The sequence below is a fragment of the Zophobas morio genome, unplaced genomic scaffold (genome assembly GCF_036711695.1).
Source record: "Zophobas morio isolate AGI-343-1 ecotype UQ-CSIRO unplaced genomic scaffold, CSIRO_AGI_Zmor_V1 ptg000011l, whole genome shotgun sequence".
Taxonomy (NCBI): domain Eukaryota; kingdom Metazoa; phylum Arthropoda; class Insecta; order Coleoptera; family Tenebrionidae; genus Zophobas; species Zophobas morio.
In genome coordinates, this window is record NW_026972116.1 from 24291646 (window position 1) to 24311954 (window position 20309).

The 20309-nt window shown below is 31.1% G+C and overlaps 1 protein-coding gene across 1 annotated transcript in view; it reads left to right on the forward strand.

Annotated features, from left to right (window-relative positions):
• Positions 1 to 11377, forward strand: part of LOC135126585 (spondin-2) — a 243111-nt gene extending 231734 nt beyond the window's left edge. The window contains exons 3-7 of the mRNA XM_064052612.1: positions 1075 to 1179; positions 1427 to 1606; positions 1950 to 2227; positions 10221 to 10384; positions 10459 to 11377. Coding sequence (XP_063908682.1) covers positions 1075 to 1179; positions 1427 to 1606; positions 1950 to 2227; positions 10221 to 10384; positions 10459 to 10655 — 924 coding nt within the window. The 3' untranslated portion in view covers positions 10656 to 11377. The remainder of the gene's footprint in view (positions 1 to 1074; positions 1180 to 1426; positions 1607 to 1949; positions 2228 to 10220; positions 10385 to 10458) is intronic.
• The last annotated feature ends 8932 nt before the right edge of the window (positions 11378 to 20309 follow it).

A 20309-nucleotide genomic window follows, 5' to 3' on the forward strand; every position in this document is an offset into this window, starting at 1 on the left:
TAACGCCTGTCTGAAGTGCACTTTTTTAAAAATTCCAAAAATTCTCATGTTTTAATGAACAATTTTGGAGAAATGGGTATTGAAGAATTTAAGCCAAAAGTAACTTCTGGAGGTCGAAATTTAGAGCAAAATGTCTTTCGTGAAAATTCGAATGTTGTCGATAAAATTTTCATTCTACAAAATTTTGGTTTTGAAAAAGTTGTCTAAAAATCCGCAAAAAATTTGGATATATGTATATTATCGACGTGCTAATTCGAAAAATATGGCGTTCTGATGGTCCTAGAACAAAATTTTAGCAATATTCTGTCTGAAGTGCACTTTTTTAAACAATTTGTAAAATCTTTATATTTCAGTACAAGAAAATGTGTTTTGTGAAATTTCGAATATCGTGAATAAATTCCCAAATTTTATTTTGAAAAATTTTCGTGTTTAAAAAGTTATCTAAAGGTCCTTAAAAAACTCAGGGGTATAGATATCGACGTACTGATTCCAAAATATAACGTTTTTATAGCCCCGGAACAAGATTTTAGCAATACACTGTTTCAATTTTTGAAAATATTGGTAGGGGTTATCGAAGAAATTAAACCAAAAATTATTTTCAGAGGTCGAAATGTACAATAAAATGTCTTTGGTAAAGTTTCGAAGGACGTCGATTAATTCCGGAATTTTCATATTGAAAAATTTTGGTTTTAAGAAAATCGAATAGTCCCCAAAAAATCCGGGGTAGATATAGATCTCGACGTGCTTATTCCAAAAATATAACATTTTAAAGGTCTCGGGCCAAAATTTTAGAAATATTCGGTTATATTTCAAGTTTTTACAAAAATACAAAACGCTGTTTCAAAAATTTTAAGGGTTTTAAAATCCTTGAGAGTCAACATGTTGAATATTTTATATCATAGAGGAATACTTTTCTTAATATTTTATTATTTTTGCCACATCATGGTAGAACGACCAACAAGATCTTCTTTATTTTACCCCAAAACATTTTAATCCTTAATCTCTACATATTTTACGGAACTTTTGGTGTGTTTAATGAAAATAAAACCTAATTTTTGTGTCTCCCCATTTCAGGTATCCCTCATGTCGCGAATAATTCCATCTCCCGACTGGTTCATCGGGATCGACAGCTTCGACTTGTGCGTGAACGGCAACTGGCTGGACAGCATCACAATTGAAGTAAGCTCAAAATCCAAATTTCCCTAAGTTTACCCTTCCATTAAAAGAAAATCCACAATCTCCGCTACCCAGCAGAACAGCTCTCCACTGCAATTAAGCAATATCCACCCCTTCGCTGCATTAAACCCGTCGGCACGTCCCTCGCGCTCTTAATTTGTCAATTACGTGCCATAATCCCCACGGCTAAAGGGCGCTTGCACTCTGATGTATCGCGCCAAATTGTCACTTTAAGTGTGGTTATGTTCAGGTGGATCCGATTGATGCCGGAACCGACAACGGATTTACGTTCACAGCCCCGAACTGGCCGACAGAACCACAAGGGGAGGCCTATCGCATTACGGCCCATTACCCCGCTCATCCTGCTGGATCGTTCTTCTATCCCTATCTGAAGCGTCTCCCGCCCATCGGCACGTTTCAATTTATTAAGGTAATGTCTTATAAGTTTGCAACTCGGACGGCATATGTTGGGGGCGAAATGAACCGGAAATGTCCTCGAACAGGGTTTATGGGCACTCGAGATGCATCGACTTACAAACCTCTCTTAAAAGTTTCTTGTAGTTGCTTACCTCGAAATTGCGAGGTTAACTTACCTTAACCTAACTTTCATCTACGACGAGTGCTTGTTCAAGAAAGCGTCTCAAAACGAAATAAAAAATACTGGAGCTATCACGTCGTTTTCGTACATCTCGAGCGATATTTTTCGTCGGGCGGTGTAATTGAGAACCTCTTAACTTCGTCCCTTGATAAATTACAATTTCCAACGGTTTCAGGTCAAAGAGTACGAGCTGAGTGAAGTGTTCCATCATGCCGAAGACGATCAACGTTATGAAGTTTTAAAAATGGAGCACTTGACCCAGAATAGTATAAACGTTTTAAATGGAAACAGCGATATTGAAACAGCCATCGAGGAAGAACGTGAGGAGCAGGAAATTCATCAGCGTCCTCGACCTCGGCCCCGTCCATACAAGCAGTTCGTTCTATCGACTTCGACGACTACTAGCACCACTTCGAGAGCATCATCCGATCCAGACAGATCGCTCAACGCCATGTAAGTTGCTTAGCTGCAATATTTTGTTAGAAGGTGAACTTTCGACGAGTCCATAACCTGATCTTGATTCATTCTAAAAGCGCTCTTTTCAAACTTTTTCATTAAAAGCGTTGTTCCTGAATATATCTTTTACAAATTAAAATAGTATTAGTGGAATTTAAGTAGACTATTAATATACCAAACGTGACATTTCCAGCTGTAGGCTTTTACTTTCACTTTAGCCCGCCTTACGAAGCTAAGCTCAACACGGCGAACGATATTTATGTGTTTCCAGACAACTTTATTTAAAGATAAACTGTCATCCGCCCTTAAAGTAAATATGATATTTACACACTTTCTCCTGTTTATTTGTAATTTGTTAGTAGGAAACCAGTCAAAAGCCTTTGACTGTACGACGATAACTCATTACCGTGTTTACATTAGGTGCTTTCTGTTAAATGCGGTGTCGTTTACAACACGTTGTATTACGCTGTGTGATGTATAGAGAATATCACTCGTAATTAGGAGAAAGCGCGTGGGACGTAAAACGAATCCCTGCGATACAAAAAAAAATATATATTACGTTGCGGAAATTTCAGCTGTATTAATTTTAAACAAACGTGTCTTAGTTCTATTATTATTATTATTATTAAAAATTAACAATGTTGAAATAACTTCAGAAGCTCGTTCCATACCAATAAGTCGGCCGTATTTGTTTTATATTATTTTTGTTGGGGGAGCACGAATTGATCGACACTGGGTAAACAAAGGGGTTAAAAAGGTGAACACTCGAAATTTACTTTTTCCTGTGTAAATAGAGCCATGTTCGATGATGTTGCGTATTGGCGCATTTAGATCGATCATTACGCAAATGGCGGTATTTGCAGGTGTATTGTTTATTCGCACAGAGGGTGGGTCGGAAGTGTCTCGTGTTAAATTACGTTCATGAATTTTGCAGTATTTTTTTAATCTGAAAGCGGTTTCGCTAAAGGGCCGTTGGGGAAGACAAATTTGACGGTAATTATCGCTCAAGAAGGCGGCTCGGTATTAGCTTTCATGGTGTTTGCCACAATTTTCCCAATTCTGCTTTTCACAGTCTCTTGAAGGTTTTGTTAGGAAGTTAACAACGTTATAACGATGGTTGTTCACGATGTTGGGAAATTTTAGGCGGATTAGTCGCGATTCAAAGGATATGTTTGCGAAGATAAAATTGTGGAGGTCTAGAAGTTGTTCAGCATTCAGTTTTTGTGATTAGGTATCACAAAGTTGAACCCAAAAATTATGGTCTTTGAATTTTCCGCAACCTTTTTAAATTTTTCTATTTAAATTGAAATTTTAATATATAAATCTAATTTTATATTTTAAGCAGTTTTTTAATTTTCCAAATTTCAAGATTTTTGCAAGTTCTTCTTCCTCGTTTGAATTCTAGGACTCCAATTTCTGTATCATTTAAGTTCTATTTAATTTAATCAAAAATTAAAAGCGCCCGAAAATTTCAAACGTGATTTTTTAAGTTACTTTTCAGAATAATTAAGTTACTTTCTTCAAAAGAGAGTTTTGACCGTTTTTTGAATTTTCTAAATTTTCTGACGTCTGTTTTATTTAACTTCAAATTATTAAATTTCTAACTTGATTTTTTCTTAGTGCTTCTGAATTACTTTTTGTTTCTTCGAAAGTGGTGAGATTTTGACTGTTATTCGATTTTTTCCAATTTTCAAGATTTCCGCAAGTTCTTTAAAATTGCTCGCTTGAATTCTAAGGTTCTAATTTTTGTTTTCCGTTAATTTCTAATTAATTCAATTAAATAAGATCAAACGTTTCAAACGCGATTTTTTTGAGATACGATTCCACAATTATTATTTTATTGTTTTCAACAGTTGGGAGATTTTGACCGTTTTTTGAATTTTTCAAATTTCTAAATTTCTAAAGTTCTTCAATTCCTCGTTTGAAATCTAAGAATCTGATTTATATTTCATTTAACTTCTAAGCAACTAAATTAAAAAATGCCAAACATTTTTTTAACCTGATTTTATTATTTTAATTTTTCAAAAGTGCTGTGATTTTAACCATTTTTTGAATTTTCTAAATTTCAAGATTTCTACAAGTTCTTCAAAATACCTCACTTAAATTGCAAGATTTCGATTTTTATTTAACTTCTAAATTGATTGAATTTAAAAAGGCCAACAACTTTTAAGGTGTGTTTGTGTTATAATTCCAGAATTATTATTTTATTGTTAAAATCAAAATTTTTTAAATTTTCCAAATTTCAACATTTCTGAAAATGTTTCAAAAGTTGAATTCTAAGATTCTGATTTCTGTTTTATTTAACTTCTAATAATTGAATTAAAATAGATCGAAAACATCTAACGTGATTTTTTTTTTGTTATAATTCAAGATTTTTTTTCAATAGTGATGAGATTTTTACCGTTTTATGAGATTTCTGCAAGTTTTTCAAACTTCTTCGCTTGAATTCCAACGTTCTGAGTTCAGTTTCATTGTTATGTTAACTATTTTTCCGAAAAGTGGAGAGATTTTTGCCATTTTTTGAATTTTCCAAATTTAAATATTTCTGCAAGGTCTTCCAAATTCCTCATTAGAATTCTACGATGCTCATTTTTGTTGTCATTAACTTATAAATAATTGAATTTTAAAAACCAAGCATTTTTAACATGATTTTTCACATTCAAGATATTTTAAAGTTCTTGAAGTTCCTCGCTTGAATTCTAAGATTCTGATTTCTGTTTCATTTATCTTCTAATTCATTGAATTAAAAATTCAAAAATTTCAAACGTGATTTTTTTAGGTCATAATTTAAGAATTATTGGTCAATTATTTTCAGTAGTGGAACGATTTTCACCCTTTTCCCAAATTTCAAAATTTCTGCAAGTTTTTCAAAATTCTTCGCTTCAGTTCTAAATTTCTGATTTCTATTTTTTTTTAACTTTTAAGTAATTGAATTAAAAAAGGCCAAAAATTTGTAGTATGATCTTTTAAATTCAAGATTCAGATTTCTATTTCATTTAATATCTGATTAGTTGACTTAAAAAAGGTAAAAAATTCTAATGCGAATTTTTAATGTTCAACATTTTTGCAAATTCTTCAAAATTCCTCGCTTGAATTCTAAGATTCTGATTTCTGTTTTATTTAACTTACACGTAAATGAATTAAAAATGGCCAAAAATTTCTAATATTTTTTAAATTCAAGATTTCTACAAGTTCTTCAAATTTGCTTGCTTGTATTCTAAGCTTCTAAGTTCTGTTTCATTTAACTTCTAATTAATGTAATTAAAAAAAAAACAAAAATTTCAAGCGTGATTTTTTTAAGTTGTAGAATTTCCAGAACTCCTGTTATATTGTTTTCCCGAAAAGTGGAGCCATTTTTACCATTTTTTGAATTTTTCAAATTTCAAGATATCTGAAAATTCTCCCAAATTCCTCGTTTGAATTCTAAGATACTGATTTCTGATGTCATTTACTTCTAAATAATTGAATTTAAAAAAGCCAACAATTTTTAACATGATTTTTTCACATTTAAACTGTTTGAAAGCTCTTGAAATTCCTCGCTTGAATTCCAAGATTCTGATTTCTGTTTCATTTATGTTCTAATTCATTGAATTAAAAATTCCAAAAGTTCTAACGCGATTTTTTATGTTATAATTCAAGAATTATTGGTTAACTATTTTCAGTAGTAGAACGATTTTCACCGTCTTTCCAAATTTCAAAATTTGTGCAAGTTCTTCAAAATTCTTCACTTGAATTCTAAGATTCTGATTTCTGTTTTATTTAACTTTTAAGTAATTGAATTCAAAAAGGCCAAAAATTTATAGTATGATCTTTTAAATTCAAGATTTTTACAAGTTCTTTAAAATTCCTCGCTTGAATTACAAGATTCTGATTTCTATTTCAATTAATATCTAATTAATTGACTTAAAAAAGGTAAAAAAAAATTAATGTGAATTTTTAATGTTCAACATTTTTGCAAATTCTTCACAATTCCTGGCTTGAATTCTGGAATTTTGATTTCTGTGTTGTTTAACTTACAAGTAAATGAATTAAAAATGGCAAGAAATTTCAATTTTTTTTTAAATTCAAGATTTCTACAACTTCTTCAAATTTGCTTGCTTGAATTCTAAGCTTCTGGGTTTTGTTTCATTTAACTTCTAATTACTGTAATTAAAAAAAAATCAAGCGTGATTTTTTTTTAAGTTAGAGGATTTCCAGAATTATTATATTTGTTTCCCGAAAAGTGGAGCTATTTTTACCATTTTTTGAATTTTCCAAATTTAAAGATATCTGAAAATTCTCCCAAATTCCTCGTTTGAATTCTAAGATACTGATTTCTGATGTCATTTACTTCTAAATAATTAAATTTAAAAAAGCCAACAATTTTTAACATGATTTTTTCACATTTAAAATTTTTGAAAGCTCTTGAAATTCCTCGCTTGAATTCCACGTTTCTGATTTCTGTTTCATTTATCTTCTAATTCATTGAATTAAAAATTCCAAAAGCTCAAACGTGATTTTTTATGTTATAATTCAAGAATTATTGGTCAATTATTTACAGTAGTAGAACGATTTTCACCGTTTTTCCAAATTTCAAAATTTTTGCAAGTTCTTCAAAATTCTTCGCTTGAATTCTAAAATTCTGATTTCCGTTTTATTTAACTTTTAAGTAATTGAATTCAAAAAGGCCAAAAATTTCTATTATGATCTTTTAAATCAAGCGTTTTACAAGTTCTTTAAAATTCCTCGCTTGAATTACAAGATTCTGATTTCTATTTCATTTAATATCTGATTAATTGACTTAAGAAAAGTAAAAAATTTCTAATGTGAGTTTTTAATGTACAATATTTTTGCAAATTCTTCTATTTTTACCATTTTTTTAATTTTACAAATTTCAAGATATCTGCAAATTCTCCCAAATTTCTCGTTTGAATTCTAAGATGCTGATTTCTGTTGTCAATTACTTCTAAATAATTGAATTTAAAAAACCCAACAATTTTTAACATGATTTTTTCACATTCAAGATTTTTTAAAGTTCTTGAAATTCCTCGCTTGAACTCCAAGAATCTGATTTCTGTTTCATTTATGTTCTAATTCATTGAATTATTGGTTAACTATTTTTAATAGTAGAACGATTTTCACCCTTTTTCCAAATTTAAAAATTTTTACAAGTTCTTCAAAATTCTTCACTTGAATTCTAAGATTCTCTTTTCTGTTTTAAACTTTTAAATAATTGAATTCAAAAAGGCCAAACATTTATAGTATGATTTTTTAAATTCAAGAGTTTTACAAGTTCTTTAAAATTCCTCGCTTGAATTACAAGATTCTGATTTCTATTTAATTTATTATCTGATTAATTGACTTAAAAAAGGTAAAAAATTTCTAATGTGAGTTTTTGATGTACATTTGAATTCGAAGATGCTGATTCCTGTTGTCATTTACTTCTAAAAAATTGAATTTAAAAAACCCAACAATTTTTAAAATTATTTTTTCACATTCAAGATTTTTGCAAGTTCTTGAAATTCCTCGCTTGAATTTCAATATTCTGATTTCTGTTTCATTTATCTTCTAATTCACTGAATTAAAAAGACGAAAATTTCTAACGTGATGTTTTTGTTATGAATTATTGCCTAATTATTTTCAGTAGTAAAACAATTTTCACCCTTTTTTCAATTTTTCAAATTTCCATATTTCTGCAAGTTCTTCAAAATTCCTTCCTTGAATTATAAGGATCTAATTTCTGTTTCATTCATTTTCTAATTAATTAAGTCAAAAAAGCCAAACATTTCAGACACGATTTTTTTTTAGTTTTAGTCGTAATTCCAGAGTTATTATATTGCTACCCTCAAGAATAGGGATGTTTTACCGTTTTTTAAATTTTTCAGATTTCAAGATTTTTCCTGCTTCAAATTTCTTTATTTGTATTCTAAAATTCTGATTTCTTTTTTATTTATCTTCTTAGTAATTGAATTTAAAAACGCCAACAATTTTTGTAAGTTCTAAAATTCCTCGCTTGAATTGTTAAGATTGATTTCTGTTTCATGCAACTTTTAATTAACTGTTGATTTCTGTTTTAATTGACTTCTAAATAATTTAATTAAAAAAAGGCAACCACTTTCAATATATTTTTTTAAATTCAAAATTTTTGCAAGTTCTTGAAATTGCTCGCTTAAATTCCTAGATTCTAATTTCTATTTCATTTATCTTCTAATTAATTGAATTAAAAAGGACCAAAAATTTCTAACCAGAATTTTTTCTTACAATTTCGAAATTATTGTTTCATTTTTTTCAAAAGAGCGATGATTTTGATCATTTTTGGAATTTTCCAAATTTCAAGATAAAAATTTTGAAATTTGAACTTGAAAAATGAGGGGATTTTAAATGTTTTTTCAATTTCCCAATTTTCAAAATTTCTGCAAGATCTTTAAAATTCCTCACTTGAATTCTAAGATTCTGTTTTCAGTTTTATTTAACTTCTAAACAAGTGAATTAAAAATGGCCAAAAATTTTTAACATGCTTTTTTAAATTCAAGACTTTTGCAAATTCCAAGATCCTGATTTATATTTCATTCAACTTCTAATTAACTGAATTAAAAAAGGTCAAAAATTTCTAACCTCGTTTGATTATGTTATTACTTTAAAATTATTATTTTATTTTCTTCAAAAGTGGTGAGATTTTGACCGTTCTTTGAATTTTTTAAATTTCAAGATTTCTGAAAATTCTTGAATTCTAAAGTTCTAAGTTTTGTTTCATTTAAATTCTAATTAATTTAATTAAAAACGCCAAATTTTCTAGTGTTATTTTTTTATGTTGTAATTGCAAAATTACTATTAATTATTTTCAGTAGTGGAGCGATTTTTACCCTTTTTTCAATTTTCCAAATTTCAAGATTTCTGCAAGTTCTTCAAAATTCCTCCCTTGAATTATATGGTTTTAATTGCTCTTTCGTTTAATTTCTAATTAATTTAATTTCAAATTTAAGTTCAAAAAACGTGATTTTTTTGAGATTTTTACCGTTCTTTGAATTTTCCAAATTTCAAGATGTTTCCTGCTTCCTCAAAATTCCTTATTTGATTTCTAAAATTCTGATTTTTTTTTATTTTACTTCCAAGTAATTAAATTTCAAATGCCCACAATTTCTAACATGATTTTTTAAGTTCAAAATTAATTGACTTAAAATTAGCAAGCATTTCTTACGTGATTTTTGTTGTTAAAATTCCAGAATTATTATATTATTTTTCAAAATTGGGGTGATTTTTACCGGTTTTTGAATTTCCCAAATTTCAATTTTCCTGCAAATTCTTCAAAATTCTCCATTTGGATTCTAAGATGCTGATTTCCGTTTTAATTAACTCCTAAATAATTGAATTAAAAAAAGCCAACAACTTTTAACATGATTTTTTTAAATTCAAGATTTTTGCGAGTTCTTGAAATTCCTCGCTTGATTTTCAAGATTCTCATTCCTGTTTCATTTATCTTGCAATTAATTGAATTAAAAAAGGCCAAAATTTCTAACATGATTTTTTTGTGTTACAGTTCAAGAATTATTATGTAATTATTTTCAATAGTGGAGCGATTTTTACCCTTTTTTCAAATTTTTCAGATTTCTAAATTTCTGCAACTTTATTCAATTGAAAAATGCCAAGTTTTCCAAAAGTGATTTTTTAAAGTTATAATTGCCGAACTATTACATTATTTTTACAAAATGTAATAGTTTTACTATTTTTTTAATGTTACAAATTTCAAAATTTCTATAAGTTGTTCAAAATTCCTCATTTGAATCCTAAAAGAATAATTTATATTTCATTTAACTTTTAATTAATTTAATGAAAGGTAATAAATTATATTCATATTTTTCGGTATTGTGGGGTTAACAAGAACAGTATATAACCTTCCACTAATAGTATTTTAGTGAAGTCTTCTGAAAAATAACCTATAATATTAATTTTACTTTTTCTCTTATTATTTATTGGAAGCATTAGAAATGAATCGCGATTTTTTTTTTTTCAGAAACGAGAAAGACGATTTCGTCACGCCACCTTCGATTCCGGCCGTAGTCCCCCGTGGGGACAAAGACGCCATCATCAACAGCATCGCAGACTCCTACCTAAGCCATTCGAAAGACCATCACCACAAAAAGTACCGCAAGCCCAGAAAGAACGTCAGAAAATACCGTAAGTATCAAAAACCGCCGCGACCACACGTCGTCCGCCCCGCTACACCTGCTACATATCCCGCTTCCTTGCAGGTCCGCCCCGGGACTGCCGCGTGAGCGAGTGGTCCCCCTGGAGCACCTGCAGCAAGTCCTGCGGGATCGGCGAGATGCAGAGGCGCAGAGAGGTGCTAAAGCACGCCAGACGCGGCGGCCGCCTCTGCCCCCCCTTAGTCGAGACGAAATGGTGCGGCTCGGCTCGCTCCTGCAACAAGGAGTACTTCAAGTTCTAGGGTCCTGTCGTCGGCACACCTGTGTTCAGTGCTCGCGCCTACTCACGATCAAAAACTTCCAGAGACATTTAAATGTTTGTGATTCACTCTCAGGGTTCACGCGTTGAACTCGAAGCGGACTGTACCGGAGACTTTGGTACGTTTTGTAAGTATTTTTAACGATAATAATTATTTTTAAGAAGAGACAATCGATATTTATTGACATCCGAGGCACGATCGTGGGGCCCAGAGATTACTATAAAGATAAACGAGACGTCCTACAGTTTTCAGTCAGACTTCTTTTACAATAATAGGGTACGTGTAGAACTTGTATACCTTTTTGGGGATTATTGTGTAAAAATGTTCTTACATGATTTTGTGTGTGATACAGACCGTTTACTAATTTTTAAGAATGACATGCTAAATTATTTAGAAGTTTGTAAATATAACTATAGGTACAAAGATGTAGGTGTTAGAGACAAATGTCAATGAGAATTTCTATCAAAAATTTGTAATAATGAAGAACTGTTGATTTTTATTGGAGGAATTTCGTAATGTCAATATCACGTACCAGAGATGGTCGCTCAGCGTCAAACCAAACATGACTTCTACATATAGGCACATAGGATAATTTTGTATTACATAAGTTGTATGTATGTATAATTGTACTAATATTATCATTTTTAGTTACTTATCATGCTCATATGTATTCAATAAAACAATAAACGTTATATTTACATAAACCGGAGTCTCTTTCCCCGAATTACACAAACCCACTCCCAAATAATTTCTGACCATGTTTAGATATGCAAATTTATGGCCCCTATCTCCAGTTCAGGATACGGAAACTGAACTCACATCACTGATCAGTATCGATAACTAATTTAGGTACGAATCAGGATATGTCCAACAGGAGTTAAACTAAACACGACAAACTGGAGAATTGTATTACCATTCTGTACACGGAGCTTTAGAAGGTAATTAGTAGTCTATTGAGACCATGGGGATCGATAGACGGAAACCAGAAAGACAGCAAGTCCGTCGCTACAAGAAGTGGAGTTCAAATAACGCGAAATCCGTCTCCGAGATCCAAAAATCTGTTAAACAAAAAATGAGTTAAACTAAAGTTAAAAAAAAATCGTTCCAACCAGGTAAGTAATTATTGTTATTTACAGCGTCGTGTATTTTCTTTGGTGTTGAAATTAATAAAATTCTAAAATTTTCGTGTCTGCTTACTTTGGCAAGTGTACTGGCTACAGAGTGATTAATTAGATCTGAATGCTCTGTTTTTCAAAACGTTGTCAAGCACAGCGTAGAATCAAAATAAGTTGTATCATCAAGATTAATTAGTGGTCACTGGTTTATTACAAAATAATGTGGTGTTAAAATTTTTGTTACGTTTGACTGCTTTTTGGCGCTGATTATTTTTTTCAAAATTTTACAGGTTTAACACAGTATATTTATAACATAACTATAGAAATAGCTGAGTTACTAAGATCTTGATAATTTGCCTTTCCTTTCTTGTGTTCTTCCTTTTATGGCAGGTCTCATACTTCATTCCTTTCTTCATTGGTTTCCACTCAGCAAACATACATAAAATCATCTTGTCATAACTTAAAAATCTGTTGGTCGTGTTTTTTACAAAAAACGTGTAAGCATTTTCTTCAGTCTTCAGTTTCTTCTGAAGAAACTTGAACTGAGTTTAACATTTTGGAAATTAAACTTCCAGAACACTTTCAATATTATCGTATCATTTTTGCTTAGAATGTTCAGTTTCCCTCTGAAAAATCTATCGAGAATTCTTCTTCAATCTATTATTTGGCCAAGGCGCACTTTAACACCATCAGGCTCTTCTAAAATGAAATAATTTAGAGTTTGTTTCGTTCATCATCATCATCAGTTATGATGATGTAGAATTTCTTCAAACATCCCTGAATTCGTGTTTTCATCTTCAATAATGGACCCAATCTGCGGTATCAAAATTTTCTCGAGTCAATTTCTTGTCAATGGAATCTAGAATTGTATTGCCGGATCCACGGTTAACTCTCTCTTCCAAAGTTTCTTCTGAGCAGACTATCATAGAATCATCTAGAAATATCTTCCATAATTTTCGATGTAAATCTTGCTCCAAATATTTCTAATCCTTTTTGTTTTAAAATAGATTACTTTTAGAATCTTTTCGAATTCTCGGCAACTGATTTGTTTATTTTTCTAAATTTCGCCTATATTTCTTTTGTCCTGCCATGAGTGAAATTAAACGTTTTATTTTTGTCTCTCGCGTTGCAAACAGATATTTCGAGAACACTTTCTATACTCTTCTGTATTTCTTGTTCAGAATGTTCCGTCTTCTTTTGAGAAATCTATCGAGAAAGGTTCTTCAATCAAATATTTGGCCAAGGGCCCTTTTATCATGGTCTTCTAGAATAGAATAATTTTGGGATTCTTCGGTTCTCTGCCAAATGGCTTCTTCTCGTCTTTGAACAGATTCATCTAGAATATTGATTCTTCAAAATTCCCTGGATTTATCATTTCTTGATAATGATCTATTAATGATCTTCTGTGTAAGCTTTGTCTAAAATCTTTTCGAAATCTCGGCAACCCATTAGTTTCTTCAAAAGTAAATTTTTTGAGGTGGACATTTCCTTAAACCTCTTCTATATTTCTTTTTTCCTCGAGAAGTGAAATTAAACGCTTCATTTTTTCTCTTTCCAGTTAGAAAAAAAGATCTCCAGAACACTGTTAAAATTCTTCTCTATTTCTTAGCTCGAATGTTCAGTTTTTTTTGAGAAGTCTATCAAGAATCGTTCTTCAGTCCATTGGGCAAGTAGCCCTTTAGCATCAACAAGCTCTTTTCCAATGGAATAATTTAAAATATCTTCAGTTCTTCGTCAAATGGCTTTTTTTCCGTTTGATTACAATTCTTCTAGAACGTCACATACGATTTCCAAGTGATGTGGAATTTCTTCAAAATTTCCTAGAATTATCCTTTCTTGACAATACCTACTCTACACTACTGAAGTTCTTCAGATCAAGTTGTTATCAATGGAACGTAGATTCAGACGTAGATTCAGACGGACCTTTCTTGTGAGCAGACTATTTGAGAACAATCTAGAAATTTCTTCCACGATCTTCAATCTAAGTCTTGTTCCAAATATTTCTAATTCTTTTTGTTTTAGAATCAAATTCTTTTAGAATCTTTTCGAAATCACGGCAAACTATTAGTTTCATCAAATGTAAATTCTTTCAAGTGAACTTTTCCCTAAACTTCTTCTATATTTCTTTTTCCTTCGAGAAGTGAACTTAATCGATTCATTTTTTGTCTTTCCAGTTAGAAACAAAGTCTTCGAGAATATTTTCAGTACTCTTCCCTATTTCTTAGCTAGTCTTCTTTTGCGAAATCTATCAAGAATCGCAATTCAATCTACTATTTGGCCAAGAAGACATTTATCATCATCAATATCTTCTCAATTAGAATAATTTAGAGTATCTTCAGTTCTTCGTCAAATAGTTTTTCCCCTCTTGATTACAATTCTTCTAGAACGCCAGATACGATTTCCAAATGATGTAGAATTTCTTCAAAATTCCCTCAATTTATGCTTTCTTGATAATGGATCTATTCTATGGGGCCGAAGTTTTCTCAAGTCAATTTCTTATCAATGGAACGTAGATTAAGAAGGGTAACCTTTCTCCTAAGCAGACTATTTGAGAACTATCTATAAATTTCTTCCAAGATCTTCAATCGAAGTCTTGTTCCAAATATATCTAATTTTTTTTGTTTTAGAATAAAATTATTTTAGAATCTTTTCGAAATTTCGGCAAACTATTAGTTTCATCAAATGTAAATTCTTTGAGGTGAACTTTTTCCTAAACTTCTTCTATATTTCTTTTTTCTTCGAGAAGTGAACTTAATCGATTCATTTTTTGTCTTTCCAGTTAGAAACAAAGTCTTCCAGAACACTTTCAGTACTCTTCTCTATTTCTGAGTTAGTCTTCTTTTGCGAAATCTATCAAGAATCGCAATTCAATCCACTATTTGGCCAAGAAGACATTTAACATCATCAAGATCTTCTCAATTAGAATAATTTAGAGTATCTTCAGTTCTTCGTCAAATGGCTTTTTCCCCTCTTGATTAGAATTTTCTAGAACGTCAGATACGATTTCCAAATGATGTAGAATTTCTTCAAAATTCCCTCAATTTATGCTTTCTTGATAATGGATCTATTCTATTGGGCTTAAATTTTTTCAAGTCAATTTCTTATCAATGGAACGTAGATTAAGAAGGGTAACCTTTCTCCTAAGCAGACTATTTGAGAACTATCTATAAATTTCTTCCAAGATCTTCAATCTAAGTCTTGTTCCAAATATATCTAATTTTTTTTGTTTTAGAATAAAATTATTTTTGAATCTTTTCGAAATTTCGGCAAACTATTAGTTTCATCAAATGTAAATTCTTTGAGGTGAACTTTTTCCTAAACTTCTTCTATATCTCTTTTTTCTTCGAGAAGTGAACTTAAACGACTCATTTTTTGTCTTTCCAGTTAGAAACAAAGTCTTCCAGAACACTTTCAGTACTCTTCCCTATTTCTTAGCTAGTCTTCTTTTGTGAAATCTATCAAGAATCGCAATTCAATCCACTATTTGGCCAAGAAGACATTTAACATCATCAAGATCTTCTCAATTAGAATAATTTAGAGTATCTTCAGTTCTTCGTCAAATGGCTTTTTCCCCTCTTGATTAGAATTCTTCTAGAACGTTGGATACGATTTCCAAATGATATAGAATTTCTTCAAAATTTTCTGGATTTATATTTTCTTGATAATACCTATTCTACGTTACTAAAGTTTTTTCATGTAACTTCTTACCAATGGAATGTAGAGTCAGAAGGGTAACCTTTCTTATGAGCAGACTATTTTAGAACCATCTAGAAATTTCATCCATGATCTTCAGTCTAAATCTTGTTCCAAATATTTCTTCTTGTTCTAGAATAGAATTCTTCTAGAATTTTTCCAAATTCCCGTCAACTAATTTGTTCCATTAAAAGTAAATTGTTTGAGGTGAACCTTTTGCTAAATCTCTTATAGTTTCTGAGTAGAAGACCTGTGGAATCTTCCCAAACTCTCATTATCGAAATCTAATAAAAAAAGCATCTAGAAATTTCTTCCATGATCTTCAATCTAAATCTCATTTGTTCTAATGCTTTTTGTTTTACAACAGAATTCTGTTAGAACCTTTTCGAACACCCGTCGACTTATTAGTTTCTTCAAAACTAAATTCTACGAGGTGAACATTTTCCGAAATCTCTTCTATATTTCTTTGTTCTTCCATGAATTAAATTAAACGCATTATTGTTTGTCTTCTCAGTTAAAAACAAAAACTTTCTCAACACTTTCAATACTCTTTTAGTTTCCTTGATTAGAAGGCTCACTTTTCTTTTGAGAAATTTATGGAGAATGCTTCTTCAATAAATTATTGAGGCAAATAGCACTTTAACACCATCAGAGTCTTCTCGAATTGAAGAATTTAAAAGTGTTGTCAGTTTGTCGTCAAATGGCTTCCTTCCATCTATAATTAGAATTCTTCTAGAACGTCACTTTCGATTTCCAAATGATCTATAATTTTTTCAAAAATTCCTGGATTTATTTTTTCTTCTTGATTATCGACCTATTATACGCAACTGGAGTGGCCTGGAGTCAACATCTTGTAAATGGAACCTAGATTTCTTTTACTGCGTCTGCAGTCAACTCTCAATTCAAAAATTTCTTCGAAACTTTTCAATTCACAAAGGTGACATTTCTTGTGAGCAGTGGACTATTCTAGAACCATCTAGATTTGTTTTCCATGATGTTCAATCTAAATCTTGTTCTCAATTTCTCTGATCCTTTTGTTTTAAAATAATTTTTATTTAGAATCATTTCAAACTTCCGTCAACTTAGAGGTTTCTTCAAAACTAAATTCTACAAGGTGACCATTTCCCGAAATCTCTTCTATATTTGTTTTGTTCTTCCATGAATGAAATTAGTTTTCGATACTCTTCTCTATTTCTTGATGTGAGTGCTCGGTCTTTTTTTTTGAGAAATTGTTCGAGAATTCTTTTTGAATAGATTATTTAGACAAGTAGCACTTTAACACCATCAGGGTCTTCTAGAATAGAAGAATTTAAGAGTTTTGTCAGTTTGTCGTCAAATGGTTTCCTTCCATCTTTAATTAGAGTTCTTCTAAAGCGTCACTTACGATTTCCAAAAGATCTATAATTTTTTCCAAAATATCTGGATTTATTCTTTGTCCTTGATAATGGACCAATTCTACGCTACTGGAATAGCCTGGAGTCAATTTCTTCTAAATGGTAGCTAGAATTTTTTTACTGCAACCGCAATTAACTCTCACTTCAAAAATTTAGTCGAAACTTTCCAATTCACAAAGGTGATTTTTCTGATGAGCAGACTGTTTTAGAACCATCTAGAAATTTTTTGCATGATCTTCAATCGAAATCTTGTTCTCAATTTTTCTGACTCGTCAATTTATTTTAGTTTATTCAAAAGTAAATTCTACGAGAATTCAAAATCTCTTCTATATTTCTTGATTAGAATATTTAGTCTTCCTTTGAGAAATTTTGGAGAGTCCTTCTGCAATAGACATTTTGGTCAATTAATACTTTAACAAAACTAGTTTTTCTAGTGAGCAAACTAAAAATTTTAGAACCATCTGGAAATTTCTTACATGAGCTTCAATCTAAGTCTTGTTCCAAATATTTTTAATTCTTTCTGTTTCAGAGTAGAAAACCTTTAGAATCTTCTCGAACTTTTCTACTCAACAAATGTCTTGAAGAAAACTCGAAAATTTTCTTCCACATCTGTTATTTGTATAGAATTTTCCTGGAAATCCTTCTTTTCTCCTTTTTTTAGTTCTTTTTCTTTTTCTTTCTTATCCAGCGGTTCCATAAATCGCTCTTTCTAATAAAATAAAGCAAATATAACAGATTTTTTTAACGATGAAATGAAAAAATATTGTAATAATTTTCACCAGGACCAAAAATTAAAGAGCAACCCATCAAAAATATAAAAAAGGGCCTCCTTCTAATATTTATTTTGATATACAGGCTGTTTCAAAGAAAAGCAAAAGGCAAAACAAAAAAATTGAAGAGGGCTCTGACCTGACTTAGCAATTGTGCACACTTTTTGCTAAATAATTATGATATTTTGAAAGATTGTGCAAAATTTCTTTTTTTTTTCAACCTTTTATTTAACTCTACTTTTACCACATATCTTAACTAATTTGAGAAAAAACATCGGATATTCTACTTCTTCTTAGCTTTTACAGATTTTCAACATATAAGAAGTCATAGAAAAAAATCTCTAAGCGAAGTCTGCAAAAAATATTAGGAGAAAAAGTCCGTCTCATCTGCGCTAATAAGTATTGATCACACAAATTTTGTTATTCTTTTCAAAAATTTTCGATTAATCATTCAAAGAAGCTCAGACAATAGACGGTGTAACAGTACAACTTTATTCAGTATTTCCATACATCTCCGTAAAATGAAAAATTAATAAAGCACTCACTTGAAAGCACTTAATGTTAGTAAAACTTGACACGAACAACCGTCAAATCGATTTACCTTTACGTACCCACCTTTCAAAATCATTAATTCTTCAACAGTAAACAAGAGCATGGAAGTCGTCAATTAACAATTATCACGAAACTAGATGACAAAGCATTCACAGTACATTAACATTAGTTATAGTCTAATTCCCAGTCCCAATTATTTTTGTACGACTGATTCCTTTCATTAAATTAATTGTATTTAGATGGCAAAGGAAAATTATTCGCGAGAAGGTAATTCATTTTTCATTCTCAAAGCTGCGCGCTGTCACGCCGGAATTACCCGAGATGGATTGAACTGCAGTACATTAAGCCGCCAAAAGAAAGATGATTTTCGTTCCAAATACACCGGAATAAGTTTTCTTTAATTAATTCCAGAAGACACCTCTGACCAGTTGCGCCTCGCAAAAACCCGAAAGCCCGCTTCACCTGTAATTATTCCGCCGGTAATAAATTCGCGATTAATCAATAAAGAGGGTGTGTGTCCGCCGCCCCCACCCAGATGGTAGCCGTTTTTCCCGCTTTGTTGCGCGACACTTTGTTACCCCTATCAGAGGCAACCTCTGCCGATCGCCCCCCTGAGGACCGACGCATTCAATTCGAGATATTCGGGTTCGCTCTTATGTACATGTTGATGTTTCTGTGGAGACTTGCAAATTATTCCAGATAAGAAAGAACATCTTCAAGTTAAGACGCGTGAATTGCCTGCAATCCGATTATTTTTCGCTTTATGTGCTACAAGTTTTATATTAGAACGCGCCGACGGCGAAGATTATTGTCGTGGAACACAAAGGAGCGACGGATGGGAATTTATAAAAGAATATCCTTGTTTTCTGCTAGGGTAAACTGCAAACACAATTGCTTTCACTACAGGAATTTTCAAACACGTATACGACGAAAACTTTGCAGCTTTGCTTTATTTTTTATTAACTTTGTTTGAACGTACGTTTTTGTTTGAGGAAAGTTCGCCAGCGTTGGTAATCTTCCAAGACACATTTCTGGGGAGTTTTTTAATTTTTATTGATTGAGCGACGGTACCCAGACTTCCAAGTTTTAACTGAAAATAACGTGTTCGGTACAGCAATCTCGAAAATTGGGTTCGAGAATGAATCAATTTAATAGTCGTAAACCCACTGTTGTGCTGAAGGACGACATATTCTTAAAATTCGAACAAATTCACATTAAAAATTTATATAATTTGAGGACTAAAATTTAAGATACACATCGTATAAAAATCAGGTCAGGTCAAATCAGGTTAAAAACTCACTAGAGACAATATGTTAAATTTAACTCATAGGGATCACCAAGAAAATAAAATTCTCAATGTTAAATTTTACCATTTTTCGAAGCTGTATGTATTTGTACGACTATACGTTTGAGGCGAGGGAAGTTCTGTCGAAATAATCGTCAACCAACTGTTTTGATGGAGAGTTTAGAAAATATTTAGAAATTAAAGATATTTGAAAATGATGATACGCGCATTTTTTACTTTGGGAGTGTTGTGGTGGATCAACATGAAAATTTCGAAAATTTTGCAAATGATTGACAATATATTTTACCAAAATATAACCCTAGTTTCTAACGTCAAATTATTTCTTCCAAATGTTGAATTCGGTAGCGATTTTCTAATTTTACAAAATTTGCTTGTTTGTCCAGTTTTTATTTGCTTCCAAAAGTCTTTTTAATTCTTGTCTCTTTTTTCTGTGGTCCTTAATGTGTTTTTTTTTATGAAAAGTTTGTAAAATACTTATAAATTATAGACACTTAAAAACGATTTTTCGGGTTGATAACGCATTTTTTATACAATTTGGAAATATTTAGGAATTAAACACACTTGGGAACGATGTAATGCACATTAATTTACTTTTTAGGGGGAGTGTTGCAATGGATTACTTTGCAAACTTTTTTTCTTCTTATTTCTTCTCATTTCTAATCTTTTTGCTTTAATAATCGTAAATTTCTTAAAGCACGTCTTCTTAATTCTATTTTTGCTATTGTCATTTTTAGCAAACATTTCTGATGTTGAGTGGGTTGGACTCTTAGAATATCAATTTGAGGACTCTTGGTGTGTTATTTTAG